The 25249-nt window shown below is 42.8% G+C and overlaps 1 protein-coding gene across 2 annotated transcripts in view; it reads left to right on the forward strand.

Moving 5' to 3' along the window:
* Window positions 1-5523: 5523 nt before the first annotated feature.
* The window catches only part of JAZF1 (JAZF zinc finger 1), a 285803-nt gene continuing 266077 nt past the window's right edge, over window positions 5524-25249 (forward strand). Inside the window, exon 1 of one of the 2 annotated variants that reach the window (XM_073333623.1) lies at window positions 5524-5783. In XM_073333623.1, coding sequence (XP_073189724.1) covers window positions 5669-5783 — 115 coding nt within the window. In that variant the 5' untranslated portion in view covers window positions 5524-5668. Of the gene's footprint in view, window positions 5784-7437; window positions 10216-25249 lie in introns of those variants that run through there. The other variant, XM_073333625.1, reaches the window with a different exon arrangement.

Here is a 25249-nt window from a genome sequence, read left to right on the forward strand (position 1 = left end):
CCACCCCCTCCCCTGAGTGTGTTGCGCCCTCACTCCTCCCCTCTGCCCCCAAGTGCCTCCTGATGCCACGAAAGAAAGCTGTTGTGTGGCAGGCAGTAGGTGCTGAGAGGAAGGGGGAGGCACTGATCAGTGTGGCCTGCCCGAGGGCGGGAGGTGCTGGGGGGAGCTGATGGGGGCTGCCGTTGGGTGCACCACACCCACTGTTTTTTTCCAGTGGGTGCTCCAGCCCCGAAGCACCCACGGAGTCAGCACCTACGGGCTATACTGAGAAAGGGGAACGTCTGATAGGAAGAGAACCTGCCATACCCTGGCCTGACCACTAGGAAGCATTGCTGGCGAGTGCTTCATAGTAATCAATTGTGTAAAGCATCTTCTCTCTATTCCACCTCTCTGTAAACCATTTGGAACCTCTTTATAGCTAATGGCTATTAGCCAGAATGGACAGGGATGGTGTCCTAACTTCTGTTTGCCCTGTTGCCAGAAGCTGGGAATGGGCGACAGGGGATGGATCACTTGATGATGATCTGTTCTGTTCATTTCCTCTGGGGCACTTGGCATTGGCCACTGTCTGAAGACAGGATACTGGGCTAGATGACCTTTGGTCTGACCCAGTATGGCCGTTTTTACATTTTATGTTTATACAAGGACACTATATAAAATTAATTACATTAAGTTTCATTAGTAATTTGTCATTTTCAACACTTTTCTACAAAAGTTTAACTTATTGCAGTCCACTTTTAAGACCAACACTAATGCACAGTGGCACTTGATTATTGTGTGTATTAAGGGTTTGCCTCAGGCCCAGCCAGGATCGGAAGCCCATTGTGCTGGGGGCTGCAAACACATAGGAAGATATGGTACCAGCCCCAAAGAGCTTAAAATCGAGAAACTCAAAGCAACTGGTATAGTCAGTACCTGAATATTACTCTCCAGGACAGGACCAAACTTTGTTGACAACGTGTGACTCAGTACTATCGTGGGAGGGCTGTCAGAGTGTTATTCCAGAAAAAGAATGAGACGTATTAGTTGGTGGTGTGAGAGGTTGCACCACTTCTGCATATTCCACCTTTTCCTGTGGATAGAGAATGTAAATTCCCTTTTCTGACCCTCCAGCACTCCTCAAAGTATTAATCACACCTATTTTTTTAAGATAAAGCCCTCATGATGTAAATGATTGAGATATAACACTCAGTGGGCATAGAAAGTATGGTCACGTACGTCAATCATAAACACAGTTCAAAACAGTAATACAGATAATGTTACCAACAAATAATAAGACATTCTTTTTAAAATCAGAGGACAGTGGAGCGAAAAATTTGGTGGCTTGGGAGAGTGAAAAGTATTTGCAAGTGTAGAGCCCTAATAAGGGAGTCACTTTTATCTAGTGGTTATAGCAAAAAATAGGTATAGGCAGAGCTGGTTTGTATTTCCAACTCCGCATCACTTTCAGGTCTGATTTTTTTTTACATTCGTCCCCCACAGATTTCAGTGGGAGTTATGAGTCCTTACTACCTTCTGTTTTAGTTTTCCAAGCTGGGAAATGGAGCTAGGCAAGTATTATTATCTGTGTAGAATGCTTTGAAAAGCCTGAATGAGAAGTGTAGTAAATTCAAAATATTATTCATAATAAAGATATAGCACTTCAAAATGTGCTGGTGAGTTGGGGAAAATAATTGTATAAGAAGCACCAAGATAGTGCAACCACAGTCTTCCAGACAGTTGGGGATGGGGAAGAGGGGCATAGATATAGTGTGGGGAAATTGACTCTGCAGGTTCTTTCTACAAGAGCTGTAGCTTGATGCGTTTCTCTTACGTACTAGAAAGAAAAATAACTGGATGCCAAAACTGGAGAAGGTCAGGGACATTTGTGGCAGACAAACATGAACAGGGAAACACAAGGAGTAGTTTTGGCTTATAGGGCCTGATTCTGCACCACTGAAGTCTACGGGAGCAGGCCCTTAGTTAATTTGGGAACAAAAAATGGATTCTCTGAAAAGAAGAGAAGTAGTAAGAAGATGGGTCTGAAAAAGTGTTTACATCATAGGAGTATGTTACTAATCATGGGCCTGACCTGATGAACTGCCTCAACTTGCAGTGAAATCATTAGATGTTAAGCCTGCTTAACACCTGCTAAAACAGGCCCTAAAATACTAGGGAGGAGTGACTTAGGCTTTGTCTACACTACCCACCTTTTAGCGACACAGTTGTGCCGCTAAAAGGTGCGCAGTGTAGCTGCTGTTTGTCGGCAGGAGAGAGCTCTCCTGCCGACAAAAACTTCCACCCCCAACAAGCGACAGCAGCTTTGTCGGCAGGAGTGCTCTCCCACTGACAATGCACTGTTCACACTGGCACTTTTCATTGGTAAAACTTTTGTCATTCGGGTTGTATGTGTTTTTTTTAACACCCCTGAATGACAAAAGTTTTGCCGACAAAGTTCCAGTGTAGACAAAGCCTTAGTCAAAGGCATTACCTGGATCATTATCTGTGGGATACTGAGTGGCTCCTAAGAAGTGTGCTCAGCACTTCCTATTCCTGTTGACTTCTGTGGGAATTTAGAAGCATCTACATCTTTATTTTTATTTATTTTTTTTAGTGATAGTAGACTATTTGTAGAAAGCAGCTATAGGAAAGTGTTGACAGAGTAGGGATATTTACAATTTTTTTTCACTGTGGGCTTGATCCTGCATCCACTGAACATATGGGACAGCTCTCATTGATTGTAATGATGCAGGATAGCCCTTATGTAATTCATGCACACAATACTCATTCTACTGAGTATTGGTCTCCTGCTTCTCTGTACAATTTTATTGTTTATATTACTGTAGCGCTCACAATGTGCTAGACACTGTTCATACAAAGATCCAGTCCCCAGCCTGTAAAGGTTAATGTTTAAGGCTGAAAACTGAGCTGTGGGCCCCTGCACCCACACAGAGCTCTACTGATTTTAATAGAGCTCTGCATAGGGCTAGGATCTGCTTCTACAGATCAGAGACCTATGACGAAGAAAAATGCTTAAAGTATTTTTCTCCTGCACCTGTCTGTTGTTCTAAGTCCCAAGCCTACAAAAATTTTCCATGAGTAATCCTATAAAATTTAGTAACAAATTAAGCATCTGCATCAATGTGTGCAGGACTGGGGTCCTAATTAGGATCAGCTGTCTCACAAACTGCCCTTTGGCTTAGCCAATTATTAGTTTCCTTATTTTCTTGTAAGGATCATGGAAGAAGTGGGCCTTGAGGACAGATTTAAAGGAAGAGAGTAGTGACCTGTGACATGAATATGCTTGATCAAACAGATCAAATGATAAGTGTTAGATATCAGGAACCTGTGTATTACTCAAGAAAATTCTAACTTTCATATAGAACGCCTTAGTGTTGAAGTGAAAGCAGGCTTTCCTAAAATCTGTATCTTTGGAAAATAAATTGTGTGTATTTTTTTAATGTACAATTAAGTAAAGTAAATATATACACTAGGAACACTTTTTTTTTATAGGAAGTTATGCAACCTATAGGGAAAATCAGTGTTAATTTATATGAAAATTGTGAACAAAGAAGCAGGTTATTTTGACACCAAGAGGTTTGAGGTTCTCAAGTGCACAGGCAGTCAGAGCTGGCTCCAAGATTTCTGCTTGCCTAAGCAAACTGGCATACCCTCCATGCCTGCAGTCACTAACCATTTTGCTGCCTTGAAAGCTTTTTGACTGTTTAGGCAATCACCCCTTCAGCAATGATGGGAGCAGCTAAGGGCAATATAGTTAATCAGAATCTGATTCTGCAGACCCTTATGCACGTACTTAACTTTAGGCATAGAGTTAAGCACATGTATAGGTATCTGCATGATTAGGATCTTAAGCCAGTATTTTAATTTTTTTGCAGCACTGGTTTTGCTTGAACTATTAGCATAATATGTGATAAAGCAAAGATGGGATAATTATAAAAAAAAAAAAAAACTTTGAAGAAACCACCTGACAGGAAAGCTCTCTCTCTCTTTTTTTTTCCTTTTAATTTTAAATAAAGCTGTCTATGAATTTTAGCCTCAGGAGAACTTCATTCAAATCAATTAATCAGTCAGCCTCTCCAGTGACTAGCTTTCTGGAGACAAAAAAGTCAAAATAGGTTTTGAGAGTGAGTTTTGCATTTTTATATTAATTTCCTTCTCCAGTTCTATCTGTTTTACACCAAGGCACAATCCCGATTTCTTGCTCTCCTACTCAACTCCTATCAACACAAGAGTTCAATGTGCAAAGATTAGCAGAATCATGTCCTTATGCTGCAAAGATCTATCTTACAGAAACAGAGCCAAATTCTGTGCCAATTAGACCTTCATACTCCAATCCTCTAAACAGTTATGTATGTGTCTAATGTTATTAATTTGAATAGCCTTATTGATTTCAATCAGTTACTTACAGTAGTACAGTCAAGCACCTGTGTCTGTAGGATCAGGGCCTAAAGGCTTGATTCTGCAAGTAGCTGAGAACTCTCAACTCCAATGAGATGGGGTTGAGGGTGCTCTGTACCTTTTAGGTGCTGACATTCAGTAAAGTCAATGGGAACTGTATGAGGTTTAGGTGAATGCACTGCTTAGACCAGTGGCTCTCAACCTTTCCAGACTACTGTACCCCTTTCAGGAGACTGATTTATCTTGTGTATCCCCAAGTTTCACCTCACTTAAAAACTACTTGCTTACAAAATCAGACAAAAATACAAAAGTGTCACAACACACTATTACTGAAAAATTGCTTACTTTTTCACTTTTACCATATAATTAGAAAATAAATCAATTGGAATATAAATATTGTACTTACATTTCAGTGTTTAGTATACAGAGCACTACAAACAAGTCATTGTATGAAATTTTAGTTTGTACTGACTTTGCTAGTGCTTTTTATGTACCCTATTGTAAAACTAGGCAAATATCTAGATGAGTTGATGTACCCCCTGGAAGACCTTTGTGTACCCCTGGTTGAGAACCATTGGTTTACACCACTTGGTGAATTGGTACTGTGGGTCCCCCTCTGTGAACCAGATAATGCTACTGTTAGTAAAAATAAGCAGTCATAGCCTATTCCACAAGTAGTCCCACTGATTTAAGTGAGGCTAATTATGGTGTAAGATACTAGTTGGAGTCAACTAAGAGTATCGCAAATTGGTTTTATGGGGCAAACAAAAATGAGCTCTTTTTTAATTCCCCACCCCCAGTGTGTTACTGGAAAAAGTTAAATAAAGTTACAAACAAATGTAACATTTCCCCCCTCCAAACTTCACATAGATACTTCAGTGCTCAGAGGGTCTGTTATACAACAGAGAGGTGTGACTTCCAGTGTGAACTGCTGCTAAGTCTCCCCTGATAAGGTGATGAGTGTGGCCTGGGTCCCTTGATCCTGCTGCTGCTGGAGGCGGCGGTGGCTGCTGGGGTAGCACAGCTGTTACAGCGCAGCACTGGTCCCTCCTCCCAGCTGCGGCTGCCTCATCTCCCCCCCACCCAGCCCGTCCCTCCCCTCCGCCGCTCCCGACGCTGCTGCTGCTGCCGCCGCGGCCACCTCCTCCTCCCCACCCCCTCTCTCTCTCTCCATCTCTCTGTCCCGTTCCCCCTTTCCCCCGCCTCTCTCCGCCCTGCCGCCGGCGGCCCTGGCAGAGCAGGCACTGCAGGGGGATCTCAATGTAACACCATGACAGGCATCGCCGCCGCCTCCTTCTTCTCCAATACCTGCAGGTTCGGGGGCTGCGGGCTCCACTTCCCAAGCCTGGCTGAGCTCATCGAGCACATTGAGGACAACCACATCGGTGAGCGGCCGGGAGGGGGACCCCCCGCAGCGCTGGGGCGCGGGGGTGCATGTGCAAGGGGCGTGGGGCTGCCTGCCGGGCACGGGCAGGGCGGGGGGAGAAGGTGCCGGGGTGGCCGCACACTGGGCATGGGCGTGTTCGGGGGCGCGGGAAGCGGGGCGGGGGGGGAGGCGTGAGGTGCAGGAGGCGGCATGGCAAGGCGTGGGGAGGGGAGGCTGGGGCGGCTGCACACGGGGGCATGGGGCGGGAGGAGGGGGGGGGGCCCACGCGGGGCGCCGCTGCAGCGGGGAGTTAGTTTGCCTTGGCAGGAGGCAGTGCGGCGAGCCGGAGGCGGCGCGGGGAGGGGGGAAGAGGAGGACGGGCACGACACGCCGCCTGCTGCTTCCGCCCCGGCTCTGGCTGTCAGCGCTCCGGGGAGGGAGGGAGGCAGCGAGCCGCGGCAGCCATTCCGCTTCCTCCTCCTCCTCCTCGCTGCTGCTGCTGCGTCCTGTCAGCGCTGTTGCTAGGTGTGGTGGGGAGGATCGGGCGCTGCCTGCCCGCTGCAGCCTGGCTGCCCCGAAGGCGCCTCTCCGGGGAGGAAGGGTGTCGGGGAGGCCGGCGGCTGGGTGGGCGTGGAGCAGGGCCCCGCCGGCGGGGGCGGAGGTTAAGCGGCGGCGGCGGCGGCTGCAAGGGCGAGGTCTGCGTGCGGCTGGTGCCGCGCCTGGGGTCAGGAGGCGCCGTGCGGCTCCGGCAGCCGGGGGGAAGGAGGAAACCCTTCGGTGCAGCGCGGGCGGGGATTCCTCGGCGCTCTGCTGCTGCCATTTGCGGGTGAGCCGCGGCCAGGCCTCGGAGCCGGGTCCCGCCGGCGGGGCGTGGGGCTGGGCGCTGCGCCTGCCTGGTCATCACCTGTAGGGCAGCTCGCTCCCCCTCCCCCCTCGGGACACCGTGTTGATCAGGCAGGCGCTTTCAACAAGTCCCCTGCCTGGGATGCCACGGTCCCGAGTAATTCTCCGGGAAGATCCGCCCTGCGCTCGCTCCGACGGGAGTGGGGGCAGGGATTATGCCCAGCGCACTGTGCAGCAGGAGGTGGGGTGATGACTCGTCAGTCTGTTGCCTCCGGGAGGGTGCCCCTGGGTTTGTATCCGCACAGCACTTTGCAGTAACGTGCAGGTATGAATGTGTGAGGAATGACCCCGGATTTGCTATGCAAATTCAAAAGTTAACACTACGAAAAAGTTTTAAAAAAAATCTTTTGGTTAATATGTGAGCCAAAGATAAATCATGAGGCCTATCTTCTGTACATGGAGTTTTCTTAGAATAAACTTCGTTTAAAAAAAAAAAAAAGGTTAGCAGATCTGCTACATTTTTTTTTAATTGCTGTCTAGAATGTAATACACTTGATGCATCATAAGGGGAAAATAAAGGTGGGTGGGATACTATGTTTTATTGGTTTCAGAGTAGCAGCCGTGTTAGTCTGTATTCGCAAAAAGAAAAGGAGTACTTGTGGCCCCTTAGAGACTAACCAATGTATTTGAGCATAAGCTTTCGTGAGCTACAGCTCACTTTCCGATGAAGTGAGCTGTAGCTCACGAAAGCTTAAGCTCAAATACATTGGTTAGTCTCTAAGGGGCCACAAGTACTCCTTTTCTTTTTATGTTTTATTGGGCCAACTTCTGTTGGTGAGAAATACAAGCTTTCATGCTTACACAGAACTCGAAAGTTTGTGTCTCTCACCAGCAAAAGTTGGTTGAATAAACAATACTACCTCACCCACCTTGTCTTGCTAATACCTTGGGACTGACACAGCTACAAATTACACTGCGTTATCAGACCTTATTTTTGTTGTCCCATTTAGCAGGGGTGTTACAGTGACTTTTAGGCAACCCCTTCTGTGTAACTGCTTTGCTGTGTTTTATTAACAGAATGTAAATTAAGCTGTCAGAAATATAATTTTCTTCAAAGTAGAAATTTGACAGGTTAGTGAATCTTGATTCGTTTTAATCTGAAAGAGGACTAAATTATAAAGAAGGTGTAAATAATTAGATTTGCTATGATTCAGTAAAAAATAAGTAAGCAGCGTGCTACTATACAATGATGAAACACACATGCTGTTCCATTTTATGACTTCTTTAATAAGCAGGCCCAAACATTTGAAAAAAATAATTGAGGTTTTGATGAAGTAATAAACTTTAAAATTAGACTTAAAAATTGAGTGTCAAATACTGTATTAATACAGTGTTATAGGTGAGATTTACATTGCAAAACAGGAAATTCCAAGGTATGTTTTCCATAACCATACACTTTTACATATATGTGATAAAATCATATACAGCAGCCATTCTCAGACTTTCAGATTTAGCATGCCATATCTCAAACTGAAAAATACATAGTATACTCTTGTTATAATCTTAATGAGTGTTGTTATAATGGATTCTCATTTTGATACTATACTATAAACCAGTGATTCTCAACCTTTCCCCATACAATGAGCCATGTTACAACAGGAAAACGTTTTGGGACTTCTCTCCCAGCTAGACATAAATAAAGGGAAGGTGGTCATGACAGTCCATTCCCGTTTGAATCTGTTTGCACTCCCAGGTTGGGAAGTCATACTATAAATGAAGCCACGTACTACCTGATTGCGGCCTGTGGACCGTAATTAGAGAATCACTGATACACAGTTGTACAGAATATCTCATATGCATGAGGGGGAAGTTACATTAGGCTGAGTTACCTTAGGAAACTATACACTTAATTTCCTAATATTTGTGCATTTAAAATTAATATTACATTAATATATATATGTATGTAATGCTTTTATTTTCTCTAAAAGAAAGTTGCAATGGATCACAGATTAAATACCCACACATATGTTCATATGAGCATGTGATATGACATTGCTTTGAGTACATTTATTTGAGGGTTCTTCCATGTGGGATCACACAGTCAAATAACATTACCCAAATGTGTGGAAAACAGCTTATAGTGCTTGTGATTTTCAAACACCTATAACATTTATTCTATATCAGTTTTATACAAATATGTCAAAAGTTTTTTTTTTTCCTGATGGAAGCTGGTAGTCACTGCACGGGCTCAGAAGTCTGTCATGCTGAGTTTGGTGCAGATTGGATCTTAAGTGGATTTCCAGTTTGATGTTTTAAAAATACGTCCTATTGAAGTTGTCAGTAAAATCAATTGGAAAAATTCTTACCTGGTGAAGAATTCTGAGCTAAATTCAACCTCAGTGTAAGTCACTACAACTTTATTGAAGTCAGGGATTAGTTTGACTTTGTTATACCCTCAAGATATATGGATGCAACTCCCACTAAAGTCATTGGGAGTTACATGTGTTAAATTGAACACAGGTCACAGTTCTTTCAGACTAAGACCCTGAAAGCTCTTCCACATGAGTAAGACCCCAGTACTCTCATGGAGCAGCTTGAAAAAAGTCCTAACAAAACTTCCTGAACTTTCCAAAAGTCTTCAATTTTGTCATGAGAAATTTCACCTGAAAGGGAAATTTTTTGAAAGGTTATAAGCATCTGAAAATGGGGGCTTATGAGAATGTCTTCGCTATGTGTGTGTTGTGAGCATAATACTATAATATTCTCTGTATATGTCAAAATCATTCTCAACACAATCAGGAAGGGATTAATTTTGGACATATAGAGTACATGGTAATATTTCTTTTAAGAATAAATGATGATTTTGAAGACTTCTTTTGTACTTTGTATAAGAATAAAAACAATAGGATTAGATTTGATTGTATTATTAATTTAAAAAATTAAATAAAATGTCCTGGGTAATAGGTATGCAAACAGTTAAGGTTTATTATTAATTTAGACTTGGTCCTGCAATCTGTTTTGTGTGAATGGATCCTTACAACATAGAGTCCCATTGGTCTGCCCATATGAGTCAGATTGGAACACTGGGGTCTTAAACATAATACACAATTCTGATAGTGTATATTTTCATAGCGTTACGATGAATCTTGTGTAGTAGCAAAGTAATTTATTTTAATTTGGTCATTTTGCACTGTATGTGGAAGGGGGGAGCTACAAAGTGTATTTTAATTCGTCAAAACTAGAAAGGGTCAGTTTTTGCCACCAGTATTCAAAGAGTAAGGTACAACTTACTGTGATTAAGGATAGCAAAAACTGGCCTTTATATTTTAGGCACCAAAATTCCCTTTTAATATTTCTCATTTTCAAGTGCCAGTGGATGACATTTTAGAGAAATTCTGTAGTTGCTTTACTTACTTAGAAATACAAAATTCATGAATGCAAGTGTGACAGAATTTGATGTCTGTCAATAGATTTTTTTTTTTGGTAGAGCCCTAATGTTAATTTTATGTATTAATTGGTACCTACAGCAAGCAACTGCCATAACAGATAGATGAAATAACTGGTGCAGATGAGCTGGGAGGATTGCCATCTCTTTTTGTGCTTGGCAGGTAAAGAATAATTAAACTCTTGTTTGGTGCCACAGACCCATCCCAATGCTACAGTCTGGTTTTATGACTGTATGGTGCAGCCTTCTGGGTTGGTTAGGCTTACTCAAGAATAATTATCTAGGCCTATCAAAGGGACCCCAGGTACTCTCTGTTGCAATGGGACTAAATTCTGAAGGAACAACCCCTCCATTCCATAACAATGTTAACTTATTCTGTCGCCATAACAGATAACCCTCATTCCCATCCTCTGCCTCCACACAAACACATGTACCTATAGTTCCTAGATGAAAATACTCATTAATGTAAAATTCATCAATGATTATTTTCTATGGTAATTATTTTCTAGGATTTTTTCATACCCTTGAGATGGCCTGGCTCTACCCAGTCGGCTTTGGCTTCCATGATGTTGTCCAGACTCAGAGCCTCCTTCTCCATATATGTTCGAGGAAGCAGGGATGATGGAAGGTGCGGGGAAGGGAGGGTTGTAGCTTGCTTTGTGGGATCATCTCCCTGCCTCCTGGGGTTTGGCTGCTATGCAGGCAGTCCAGCTCACTAATCCACACATTTGACTTTCCTACTCCCTGGCTAGAAGCTGAACTTCAGCTGTGGCTCCCTGATCCATGGAATGGCACAGAGGGCATGGACTCTAATCCAATTAACTCCAGTTTTGGAGTGTGCAGGGAGTCAAGGGCAGCTACAGGTAGGTCCCAGCAGGGCAGGAAGACTGAAAATAAAATGTTTGGTGCTTGCTTCAACAGAATGGCAGATTCCACAGGAGACATGGTCGATACTGTGGTCCTATCTGATTGTATTAGCTTTGTGGAAGGTAGGAATATGTGGTAAGGGGGAACAGATACAATACTATATACAGTCTTTCATTTTGCAGAGCAGTCCTTAAATTCATTCATTATTCAGATTTAAATTTCATCTTCTGGTTTTCTCACAGTTGCTGAAGCCTACTGCGTAGGTCACATTACTGGCACTCTGTGATTTGATTCTTCATATTCTACTTCTTACTAGCACTTTTCAGTAGTTGAACTCCAGCCAGAAGAGCACAGCACACTAGCTCCCTGAAGGTTTAACAGTGCAAGTATCATGCTCTTTTGGTCTTGGGGTGCTCAAACAGAGATTCAGTTAGAATTCTTACTCATATTATTTATTGCATCAGTTTTCTTACCTTCATGGCTTCCGTTGGCCCGAGTTTACTATTTCTCCAGTGTGCAGATCAGGTTGGTGCTGATATCACACTAGGTGCTAAATTGATTACCTCTGTGGGAGGGTGGTGGGGGAGAGTAGTGAAGAATCAAGGCTGAGTACATTCTTCTCCTTTGTGCGGGTTGTATGATATAGTACTTAACTGAGATTCTGAAGCATCAAAAGGGAATCTTTCAGCCTTTCGTTGTACTAAGACCACACAAAATAGACAACTTACAGTAACTGAATAATTCAGTATAACTTGCTCTAGAAAATACAACATGATGTTGCTGCACGTCCTCCCAGTTAGTACCACATTCATACGGTGTCTTTCACTGTCAAGACTTAAAGCTGGAACTTTTTTTTTAATGGAAATTTTTACTCTGTTCCCAAACATTGGGATTGATAATGGAAAAGGGTAAGCTGTCACACTAAGTAGTGGAATTATTAGGAAAAAAAGAAACCCGCAAAAGAGAAATTGAGTGACATAATGAAGGCAGAAAAATTTTGGCACAATATTTTCAAAGTGATCGAGGAAAGTACAAATCAATCTGGATATTCTAATATGTAGCTCACCAGAGGAAAAGAAAGTATGTTAGTTCTGAAGTTCAACTGTGCTAATCATTTTTGGATCCTAATGCCTTCACTAATTTCAAGCCCTCATGAAACATTAAGGCAAAGGGGTCTATATAATCAAGGACCAGAGAGATGAGGTTAAAAAAAAAAAAAGGGTGTGTCTGTGAAAAGAGAATTCCCATGACCTGCGTGCATAAAGCTTGCTCAAAACTAGGACTTACAATGGTCAACTTGGGCTGTATGCTCACTTTGGTACTAACAGGTGCTAGAAACAATAAATGTAGAGAAAGAGAAAAACTTAAGATATTGCATGGAAGAAGCTGTGGAGTACTCAGTAAAATGCAGATCTGAAGTGGGTGACCACAGTGTATGAAAGAAGCAAGAATCTTTTCTGAGCCCCTGCAGTCTGGCACAAAGGCCACCTACCCTTGCCATTTGCTAATGGCCCCAGCGTGCTTAGATTTCCACAGACACATATATTGGTAATACCTGAATTTTGCCGATAATAAAGTATTGCTGCTCAGAACAGCATTAACTTAATATCAGATATGTGTAATGTAACACTTTTACCCCCCCACGGTAATGTACCGATTAGCATCCGGTGTTGTCATGACCAGTTTTTCATTTTTGGAGATTCCTCACACTTCTTGTGCATCAGCTGTGTGAAATCATTTTTGTATTGAAAGTTAGTATGGCACCATCATATGTAGGATGTTTTGTGTAGTGTATAGAAATTAAAAGCAGGTTTTGTAGTTAGTTGCTACTTTTTCTGCCATGTAGCTTGCATGAACATATGGGCCTTTGTGTGCAATAAAACAACAATTAAACATACATACCTGTTATAAAAATATTAATAATTGTAGTTAGTCTCTTGATACAAAAGAACTAGGAAAACAACATCTCAAACTTTTAATCAACAAAATAATTCTTAATAATGATGCTGGACAAAGCCTAAAGATACATTTGTATTAAGTTTGCACCATGTCCAGTATTTCCACAGCTGTAATAATTCTTATATCAATAATCAAAATCTTTGCATCTGGTGGTGTAGGAGATACAATTATCTCTAAAGGACCTAATCTTTAGCCTTTGAAGAGTGTGGGGAGGGGAGGCCCAGGTACTTCAGCAAAGCTTTGTCTATGTTTTAAATAGTGATACTGACTTGTGATTCTTTTCAGCAGGGGTGTAGCTGCTTCTGCAGATTTAGGGGATTTGCTCCTCAATCATAGTTGCTTTGTCAGAAAGACTTTTGTTATCTAAGAGAGATCTTAAAAGAAAAACAACAATCCAACCTACTGAAAATTATGTCAAAAGTACCGTCAGTGAATTAGTATGTTTAAAATAAACTAAATTGCCTCTTTTCCTCAACTTGGATGATCACTCATTAGGTGAAGATTACTCTTTTTTGTTCTGTTACTGGGCATATACCTTATATCATAGTGGCTTATATTTCAGGAGAGCATTAAAAATTGTGTTGTGTTCAGGGTGTTGTGCCCTGAAAATGTATTTTTAAAATCTCATTTACATGCACTCAATAGTCTTAATCATCCAGGCCTACAGAGCCTTCTCTCTTTTGTGTTTGCATGCCTATGTGCAATGAAACTGTTTTGAGACCCACTGAATTTTTTTATGCAGTATGGCTTGACTAGTTTTCATAGCCACTGATCTACCATCTTCTGCCACACAAGGTAGTGTTCTGGAAGATGGGACCTGCCATCTCTAGTTCAGTCCTTTTATGGTCTGAGAAAGGACTCTTTAACTGGACCAGTTCTGAATTTTTAGCAGTGCAAAACTTGTCCCCAGCTCCATCAACAACAGTTATATCAAGCAGAGAATGTAAGTTCTCTCTTATTCTGCCACCAAAGCAATTAACTTCTTTCAGCATCATGGTTTAGGTTTCAGAAGCAAAACAAGAGAGTGTAAGCTCTTTGGGGGCAAGGGAACATCTTTTTAATATGGGTCAAATTTTCAAAAGCACCTATGTGATTTAAAAGTCTAACTCACATTGAAAGTCAATTCTGTGAATGATCGAGTGAAACTCACTGGAATGTAGGCTCTTAAGTCACTTACACTGTTGAAACTTTTACCCTCTGTGTGTGAAGAATGTCTTGCACAAAGGGGCCCCCATAATGGCTGGAGCACCTATCTGCAACTGCAACACAACTAATAAGGAATAGTAAATAGGGCTTATTCTCCTAATGTTTACAGTAGCATAACTCCATATACTTAAGTTGTGTTACTCCTGATTTATGCTGGTCTAACTATAGTCAGTGGACCTATGAATTTTACATTGGTGTGAGAGGAGAACTGGACCCCAAACATTTCTTCTGATTTGGTCAGTAAAATAAGGGAAGGCATATAGGAGGAACAAAGCAGATCCTGATGTTTGTTTTCAGCCTTAATTGCATGGTGCTTGTGATGGTATCTAGAGAATGGGAACATTCTTTATGTAGTGAGGAGGTAATTGTCCCTTATTATTCAATGAATTATCCTTCGGTCACTAAAGTGCTATTGGCTTATGACTGCAGTGACCTTTTTCAAAGTTAATAGACATAGAATGAAACCCTCTTGACATCTGTTTTAACCACCCTGATTTTTTTCCAACATATTGCATATTTATATTGGCAGTGATGAAAGAAGCCAATGGGAAAGACATTTTGATTATATGCAGTTCACCATCCAATAAAAATGGCACAGACAAATCCACTAATACTCATATTTTAGTTAGTTATTGTTTGTTATCAAATACAGATAAAGATATTTACCAGATTTCATTGCATGCTCTCAAGGGTTATTGTTTTAAAAATCTATCACATCCAAACAAACTATGGCTTTCCAGATCCACCTCTGATTCCCTTGAGTTTTATTTAGGATTTGACCTTACATTATCATAAAATATAAATATTGTTACTGTCAGAAATTCATTCTACATCCATTCACGTGGAAGCTAATGGAGCTGTTTTATTTAAGGATGCAATGACATGATTTTTGTTGCTGTAACAGGTGTTCTCATATTGTGGATACCATTGATGGGATTTTTTCATGGCTTAATATTTGATCTATGTGTTTTACAGCAAAAGCAGATGAAAATAAACATTTGTAACATGTTGCAATGTCTGATTTTTTTTCTTTCGAGGATTTATGGATTTAAGGCCTGACCAACCCCTTATAGAGTCAATAGGAATCTTTCAATTGATTCCAGTGGGATTTGGAATAGGCCCCAATTGAGCTAGGAAGGAATACTGTACTATTTCTATTGACTGTTCATCATTTACAATACTGCATCCAAGTAAGTCTGGAGGTTAGACAAGGGAATGTTTGATGTCATCTTCAGTTTAACTCAAAGGCTTCATGCCACATTGCACTAGCATAGAACATATTTAATAGATAATCTGAAAAAATTTGCAATAGTGTGTTTCTCTTCCGTGGAAAAAACATAGAAAGGATCATGCCTACTAAACACAGAATGTGAGGATACTGTTAAAGGTAGGCTGTAACTCTTATGAGAAATAATATAAAGATGATCAGGCGGTGCCCATAAGATTTCTTTTTCATCTTTCACTTCGTCTTTTCTTCATGGAATATAAAAAGAGGATCACCAGTTAAACAGTTCTGTTTTCTGAGAGTGAAAAGCTTATATGGATCTGATGGTGAAAGTCTTATCAGAGGTACCTAAGGATGTTATCTTAATCCACCTTCACCTCAACTCTGTAATCAGTCTTATTTGTCATCCCTCTATACATGTATACGCTAAAAAGCCAAGCAAGTGCTCAGAACCATTTTGTGTTACGCTGTAGTGCATTTTTTATACAAAACAAATATGTGCATTGGATAGCTACCCGCTTTGTTTATTTTACAGCTGTCCTGAAAAGGTTTGTTTCCCCTTGTTAAGATACTCTTGTGAAATATGGTGCTTAGCTTCTACAAACATTAGAATCTTAATTTTTTTGTTTGGTTTTCTTCGTATGTATTAAAAATATAGTAAATAGATCATATGAGAGAGAAGAATCTGTGTAAGGAGCCTTTATATGAATTCTGCAGTACTTTATTTATTTATTTTGTATTTACTAATAGATCAGATGGAAATAAAGGGTACATCTGGTAAACCAGCCATATAAAATGAATCCTTGATCCTAAAAGGAGGTCTCTGAGCAGTTAAATGATGCATATTAGTTGTTTAGTTTTAATTATTCTATGTACAAAATATGATTATCTTGAATCTTCTGAAAAAGCTTGTTTTCTGAAAAAGCTAAAATTCACTGTACAGTAGAATGGACAAATAATAGTTCTGATCATTACACATGGTTTAATTAGTTCTTTGATATTAACTCTTTTAATAGAATGTACTCAGCATTCCCAGAATACCACTATTATCATGGTCCTTTTATTTGCTGCACAATGGAAGTAGAAATCTTGACCTAAGGCCATGCAGATGGTGCCCTAATGCTTGGTAGCTGATCATTCAGAGGCGCGTATACGCACTAAAATGCACCACTATGAGCCTATTAATGTGGTGCTTGACTTGAACCAATGTGATTTTAGTTTTGATTTTTGATGTAGTATTATATTGTTACCTGGGCTGACCAAAATTTAGAAGTTGATTATGCCTTTTAATATGCTCTCTGTGTCTTGGTATGATAATTGAGGAAGAACTAGAATTGCTGTGTTCCTGAGTAGAGTCTAGAAGGAATGAGAGAGAGAGAGTGTTCAGAGTCTTACTACAGAGGACTCATCACCTTGTTCTCTGGGCATAGTAGAAACAACATCACTTTTATAATTCAGAAATCAGAAAAAACAACCTTGAAAACAGAGTATTGTATTGCATACATATTTGATATCAGTGTGAGCACCTGAAGATTAACCTTGCTCCATTCTGTGATAGATAATGTACTCGGTGGCACCTATAAACAAAAGGACTTTGTTTCCTGTGACTGGTAATGGCTTATTACAGCCATTTCTCTCTGATATAATCCTTGCTTGGACTGTAGATTTGGATGATGCACCTTTGGTGAGTCTGCCTTTGAAAGACCATTTAGAAGCTTCACCTGGTGTAGAATTCAGATGTTCACCTAGTTGCTGGTGCTAGCTACAGAGTGTGTATTAGTAAAGGCTGCATTTGCTTTCATATGCATGTCAAAGTATTGACATTAATCCTTAAAGATCCCTGTCTTAAGTCTGGACTACTGGAGAAATTGCCTCTCCCACTATATGCTTACACGGAACAGAGGATGATATGGCAGCTATAAAAAACAGTTGTCAAGATCCAGGAGAGTGTGGGAGAAGCAAGATGATCTGATGGCAAGCTGCTGTGATAAAGCCTGGCACTTCTTTCCACTACCAGAAATGGAGGGGGGTAAAAGCAGGTGGAGCTGTGGCAGGGGCGAGAGAGGGCCTGCAGCATTCTTCTTTCTACTCTCACACCCATGGATATTTATCTGTCCAAAAGCAGGCCCCTGAGTTAGGAAGGTGTCCAGTAGGAAATGCGCCAATAAACTTTTTGCCTTCTACCCACTTTGGAGGGTCCAGTTATAGCGTGTCAGAAGAGCCTATGACTGCACAGGCTTCGAGGGAGGAGGGTAGACGCCCAGGATTTGCACAGCCTCCCTCCAGGAGGAGGGCCTAGGGCTCGAGTCTAGTGTCATCATGAACCTTTCCTGCTTCGGGGAGGAGAGTGCATGATGTGGTTTCCTGTGTGTTCCCTTCTCCTTGTGAGCCTGTCCTTGCATCTGCCCACACTAGAGAATGCTGGCATTTCCAGGGTCAGTTCAAGCACATGGAATGCTTTTGAAACATATGACATCCATACACAATAGTGCTTCTAACAACATTACGACTGCTTCTGAATGTTGTAATTTCCCTAACTAGTTAATTCTGAATTAGTTCAATGCTAAAGTAGGTGGGAAGCATAGGCATTGTAGCTGTATCAGTTAGTCTTAGCGCTTTGTCCACCTTCAGTAACCGCGCTAGACAAGATTGCTCCTTTTTGGGGCAACCATCCAGATAGTCATTTTACGTGTATGTAATACCCTGCCTTCACTTCAGACAACTATAATGTACACCACCGCATCAGCATTCACTTCCGTGAGATTGCTCTGTTCTTGTGCATACTGCTTTCCACTTTTGGATCTGAACATTTGCTTGTCACAGAAAAGCCTCCCTGTTGTTTTGCTGCCAGCTATCTCAAGGTAGACAAGCAGGGCTTTCTTTGCTTTCTGGTCTGAGGCTATGAGTAAAGTCTCCTTTGAACTCCACAGCCTGGACACCTTGTTTCTGGTCAAGGTGTTATCGTGTCTGACTGAGTCTGGTGTCTGTCATAGAGCCAGGACAAAACTTAAGTACATGGAAGTGCAGCTTAATGAGGTATGAGACAATAATTGGATGTCCAGATTGGGAAGGCAGACCTGTCATTTCTATACTGAGTTTGAGCATTTGTTCAGCCCCAAAACATGGATCAAGTCTGAGATTATGGTGTGCAACACTGACACACTTTGTAAAGCGTCCAAGGGGAAGAAGTTGGAGAAACATAATAAGGATAGGAATAAGTAGTGCACAGCCTTTTGGACCTGCTACTGAAGGCTGCTTTTGTGGTGCAGAGTCAAAGACTTGACAGATGTGGCATGATCTTTCCTAGGATGATTTTATTGTGTATTTGGGCAGGGCACATGGTCTGACAGTTGTGTTAGTACTTCAGCGTGCAGGCCGATGTAAGGGTCAAAGTAGTTACCAGTAATGGTGGAAGTCCATCCCCATCCTCCACGCAGCAAACAACCAGGGTATGGAATTCCACCTGACAGAAGTGTCACTCCTCAGTGAACAGGCCTGATTCCTCATCCACCACTGTCACTGATGTGGCAAGTGTATCCTTGTCTCCTCCAGGTTATTTCTTGAAGTCGTACCCTCATGGTCATTGTGCATCCATAGAATCTCTTTGTGAGTGCTTGTTAGAGAGTTTATTCCTTCACTCTCCCACTTCCCTGGTCCTTCTCACATGAACAGAGAGCAACAATACCTGAAGTCCGAAGGTGCAAACAATTCAATGTTTTTTGGGGTGAACTTCCAGCAAGCTTAAATACAAGTTCCTTTTCCTTATTTCCGAATCCCAACTTACTTCCTGTTTGCCCCTAATTTATATAGTAATATTCTTAGCTATACCTTAACCAATCATTCTACTAAAATTTAACTAACCAATCCTAACATAGGTTTCAGAGGAACAGCCGTGTTAGTCTGTATTCGCAAAAAGAAAAGGAGTACTTGTGGCACCTTAGAGACTAACCAATTTATTTGAGCATGAGCTTTCGTGAGCTTGTAACATGATTATGTAACCAATTATATCCCACCACCTTAATTAGTTTACACCCAGCAAAATTAATTATACAGCAGACAGGAACAATCACAGAACCAGACAGAGATTATACAGACAAACAATAGCAAAGTGGGAACTATAATGGCAAGACAATACAGAAGTGAGGATTTCACATCCCAGTATTGATAAGTGAGTTCTTGCCAGACAGGATGCTATCAAACTAAGTTTTCTTTTACATTTTCTAGGCACTTCCCTTTCTCTGGAGCTGATAGGCACTATCAGGACAGGATTGTATTCCTAACAGCCCAATAGCACCTTCTTTCCATGTGACTACTTTGGAATGTGAGGATGTGACGGGTCGCTTCCCAGCTTATGGCTGCCTCTGTCGCTTAGCCAAAGGCCTTAGCCTAAGAACAGGGCCCCAGACTGTCACAGTAAGAGAAGGACCTTACATTGGCAGACAGTGATTTTGATTCTTTCTTTTATACCTCTAACTAGCCAAGTGATAAGAATACACCTAAATTCTTAAAGTACAGGCCTTTACAGGCAGGCCTGAATATCTATATCCTAACACTCCACCCCTTTTTTTCTTTTTCTTTTGGGATCCTCCTGCCTAGGTATCCCTGGAAAAGCATAGGACATATGGCGACACATTTCCTGATAGGGCCAGGCATCAAGGTGGAAGGTGTCGGTGCTCCATCTGTCCCACTGCCCCTTGTGTAGTACCATGCCCTGCACCTTCTCTCGTATGGGCATACTACACCTATTCCAATTAGTGTTCCAGACTTCCCAGTGTAGTGGGCCCGAGAAGGTTGGGTCCGGGTTGTCTAGTACACATAGGTGGGGGGGGGGGCTTACTACATTACTTATAGGTTATAATTAGTGGCTGTTCTCTAGGGGGTTGTGCCCCCCTTGATCGTTTCCATATGCAATGTAACACACATATAGTTAACAATACACTAGCTGCTGTGATAATCCACAGCAACACTGAGAGTCTTGACCACTGCAGTATGGTCCAACATCCTGGCCACCACCAAAAACACTGCTTCTCCTCCTTTGATAAGGTTAAAATTTTGTCAGCGCCATCCTGTAGTGTGTATTGTGTGTCCAAGTGTTGGCGCTTGCAGCAAGTTGCTCTTGTAATCTTTGTGTACTTTTGTCCATATTGTGTGTCCATTGAATATCCACAGTGAAATTTGGTATTGTCCAAACCAATTCAACTACTTGGTACGGCATGGGGTAGTAGGTGCCGGTTCGATTGTTTACAACGATGAAGTCCACTGATCCATTGGTGCACCATAGTCCAGGTGGCAGTGTATAAAAGTTTATAATTTGGTCATACACTGGAAGGATTTTGCCTCCTAGTGTTATGTTGCAGGATTGCATACATTCCCAACAGAATACACCGTACCCCATATACATTACCCCTAAATGCCCCCCCTTTGCAATAGGCCATTGATCCTGCTCCTCCATAGTCATAGGAGAGGGGCACATCCATATTCCTCCTCTGGATATACAACTGCTTAATGTGATGACAGTCCAATTTACACCATTCCAGCCCCCCCACCTATTCCCTAGTGGCTCCCAGCGTGCTCCCCCTTCCCTACTAACTCCCATAGGGTTCAAGGGAACCACCTTATTTGCATTTCCTTCCCATGGTATCATAGTAACAATTACACAAGAACTGTCCCCACAGGTCGGGGATGTTATTTTCCGGGTAGATGGGTATGTTTTTGCAATTGTGGATAGATATGGGCTAGCCTCCCGATTTAATACTGAAGGCCATTGTTCTGACCAAGCATCTCTCATAATATCCATTAACATTATTAACTGAGCATTTTGAATACCTTCGCACACTTCTCCCCATGTTAGTCTTCTGAAGCCATCCTCTACCCATGTCAGCAGGTCCCCTGCCCAATGAGTTAACTGCAAGTTTACCTCTACTGCTGTCCTCCACCCTGTGGCAACTGCTGATAGTTGCTGTGCCATTAATTTGTTGTTGAAATTTCACATTTTGGCTTACTAATTGTTTGGTTACCCACTCGTCCCCCAGATTCCATGTACCCAGCATAGTGTTCCCCGCTGCCCACAATCCCCTTTTCCGACGACGATTCCAGGTGTGTCCCCTCACCCATGCATTGAATTGTTGTTTCAATCCTTTTATGTAATTAGGATGGAATTAGGATGTAATTAGGATACTACAATTAGGATGGATTTGGTCCACCCACCATTCCTTGGGGCGTACCACCCATGTAATAGAGTGAAAGGACACGTTAAAAAGTGCTGGCTGCACCTGCTCCCATAATGGCTCCCATACATTTGCTTGTCGGGGAATATTCTTGGCTCCAGGCTGTGGCCATTTTAAATTTGGATTCTTCCAACTTGGCATCCATATCACCTGTAGGGTTACATTCTGTAAAATGGTTAACTCATCATACACCCAGCGTCCCAAAGGGGATTTTACGCCTAATGTAATATGTACATAACAATCACACCTTCGGGGATTATCTTCCATGGAAGTACCATTGTGGTTACATATGGTAACATCACACCCTAAATGTGGGGCCCTATTTTCCCAAGAGGGTTCATTTGCTCCAGGAGACCAGAGGATTATATTCTTTGGACCCTCTGTAACAAACCACATAGCTGGGTAACTGTGTTTTCCACTATCGTTAATCATGGCAGCACCCAGGGAGTACCATGCGATATTTCCTGATAAATTTGATCTTCTCCACCTGGTTGGGATTCCCCCATCTCATCCATAAACCATATACTGACACTGCCAAATTCCTGTTGGAGTATTAGTGGTACATCTTTCTATGGGGAGATTCTCATAGTCTTCATTAGCTTTATTACCACAGGTTGCATGTGTAGCCGTCGATGTGTTTCCTCCTTTTGACACTTCACATCGTGGGATCTGAATAGAATTGGTAAATGTGACAATTGTGATTAGCACTAGTAATTGTTTCATCCAGGGCCAGGGAATTTTCATCCTTTTCTCCTTTTTGAATTAACCTGTGATACACACATAACAAAATTTACACGTCCCCTTTCCCAATCCCCTGTTTGTACCTTTTTATTTGCGTGCAGTGGACCCACTCCTGTCCTCCATTCTCTGTACCCAGTAATAGCAGACTGGGCCCTAATTGGTCAAGGACAAGATAGGGGCCCTTCCATTTAGGAGCTGGGAATGGATGGTGTTGACCTGGAATCTTGTACATCACTAGATCTCCCACCATGGGTAGATTACGCTCCCCAGGCAGGTCGTACCATGCTTTAACTCTTGCTGCTCCTTGCTCGTCTCGCCAGGCCACCGCCTGCTGTACTTGTTTTACATGGTCAATTAAAGTTAAAATCCATTCTTGTGTTAAGCCATGTGTAGTGACTTCCCCAGGTACTGGGGTAAGTAGATTTTCCCACCGTTCCATAGGCCTTCCCATGAGAGCTTCATATGGAGAAAATCCTGTGCCCTTTGATTCTCGGGCCCTTATTCTCATTAAGACAAAGGGCAGTAACTGTGACCAGTTTTTTCCTCCGACTTCCACTCCCTTTCTTAGCTCACTTTTAATGGTGCGGTTCATGCGTTCCCCCTGCCCCGCAGCCTGGGGGTGGTCAGCAATATGGAACAACTGTGTGATTCCAGTGAGGGCTGATAGCTCCCCTAACAGATCTGACCGAAAAGCAGCTCCTTGGTCTGAGTCAATCACCTTCGGAACCCCCCAGCGAGTGAATACCTCATTTACCAGTATTGCAGCAGTTACCCGGGCAGTTTGATACTTTGTGGGGAAAGCTTCCACCCACCGGCTGAAAGCATCCACTACCACCAACATGAATCGGTTTTTCCTGTGATCTGGTGGTAGGGGTCCTGTGTAATCAATTTGTATTCTTTCCCATGGTCCCCTTGGGGCTTGTCTCATTAATTCTCCCCTTAGCACCTTGTGAGGTGGGCTGTGCCTGGCACAGTCCAAACAACGTTCCAGATGTGATTTTAAATCAGCTGCCATTCCTGGCCACCAGCACAACCTTTTTAAAGTTCCCAGTGCCTCCTCAAACCCGGGGTGTCCCCCTGCCAAGCTCCCATGCACCCAGCTTAAGAAAGCCGTCCGACTTCCCTGAGGGCACAACATTACCGGTCCCTCAGTTGTTAAGACACACCAAATCCCTTCCATTAGTTCCACCTTTGGCACATGCCTGTCCCCAAGTTTCATGATGCCTTCCAGTCCTGGGTCAGATTCCTGTAACTCTCGAATTCGCCCTCCTCGATCTGTATCCACCCCGCTTCTTGTTAACACTGTGACAGGCACACCCTCTTCTGGCTCCCAGGGCCATGGGGGTGCCTCTGTTGCAGCCCGCTTGGCCTCTACATCGGCCAGATTATTCCTTTTGCTTAGGGGTCCTGTTTTCTTGTGTGCCTTTACCTTTACCACATTGATCCGTGTAAAACAGTGACTCGGCTCCTCCACTCGCTTCCACCAGGTAGCATGCTTGATTGTGGAGCCGTCTGTTGCGCTGAAATGATTATCTGCCCACCATCTCAGCACCACGAAATACATAATCTGAATCTACCACCACCCAACATTCTGGCTCAAATTTGGGATCCACTTCATTTAAAGCTGTTAGCAAGGCTGCCAGTTCTGCCTCCTGAGCTGACTTCGCTTCTAGTGAGAAACCAATGGTGCTGACTGACTCATTGCCTCTGATTCCCACAACAGCTAAGCCTGCAGTTTTCCGTCCCCCTTGATACATACAACTTCCATCCAAAAACCATACCAGTGTCCCCTCCTTTACCTGATTGGGGTTAGCCACCCGAAACACCTGATGTTGGGTTTTACCTGGGCTGTCTTCACATTGGTGTGGGGTGCCAGCCAGATGTAATCCAGCTACCCAGACTATGGGTTCCTTTAACACCTCTGCTTTAATGTTTTCTGCCGGTAGAGCCAGCAACCATTTAGCAATACGCTGCCCACTCACTTGTCCCTGTAAGATAGTGTGCATGTTTAACAGCCGCAGGGGGTCATGATGAGATCGGACTATGACTTTCTGCATTCCCGTAAGGTATTTAAATTTCCCTACCCCCCAGTAGGAGCACAACAGCACCTTTTCACACCACCCATACTTCAATTCCACAGCACTCAAAAGTCGAGAGGCAAAGGCCACAGGTCGGTCCTTTGCTCCATACTCCTGTGTTAATGCACAACCAATGGTAGTGTCTGATACCAAAGGATACAGATAAAAGAATTACTCCCCATCTGGGGAGGCCAGCACTGGAGCACTGGCCAGGTTTTCCTTTAGCACTCTCACTGCCTCAGTACACTCTTCTGACCACTCCCAAGTTGAGGCTCGGGTTAGGTCAAATAGAGGCTGGGCTATTTCTGCATAATTGGCCACAAAATCCCTGCAAAATCCAGTTAGACCCAGAAAACTTTGCAAGCTTTTAACATCCGTAGGCAGTGGCAGGGACTGGATCAGTTGCACCCGTCCCTTATCGATTTCCCTTCCCATCTGAGACACTTCCACTCCTAAGTAGGTCACTCTTGTCTGTCCCATCTGAGCCTTTTTCCCATTGACCTTCAATCCTGCTCTTGCCAAAGCTTGCAGGACCTGCTCGGTTAGTTCCCTGTCTTCTTCCTCTGTCCCTGACATTAGCAACAGGTAGTCTACATATTGTATGCACCTTGCTGAATCCACCCCCTCCAGAGCCTGTCTCATGTATCTGTGAAAAATTGCAGGGGAGTCCCTATATCCCTGGGGTAGGACTGTCCAGCAGAACTGTCTGCCCTCCCATGTGAATGCAGTTTTATACTGACATGAGGTAGCTAGTGGCAGAGACCAAAACCCATTAGCTATGTCCAAAACAGTGAAAATTCGGAATTGGGGTCCAATACGGGCCAACATTTCAGGGTACGCTGCCACCACTGAGGCTGGTGAATTGGCCAGAGCATTTAGTGCCCTGTAATCCAC

Source organism: Lepidochelys kempii, chromosome 2, assembly GCF_965140265.1.
Source record: "Lepidochelys kempii isolate rLepKem1 chromosome 2, rLepKem1.hap2, whole genome shotgun sequence".
In the NCBI taxonomy this organism is placed as follows: Eukaryota; Metazoa; Chordata; order Testudines; family Cheloniidae; genus Lepidochelys; species Lepidochelys kempii.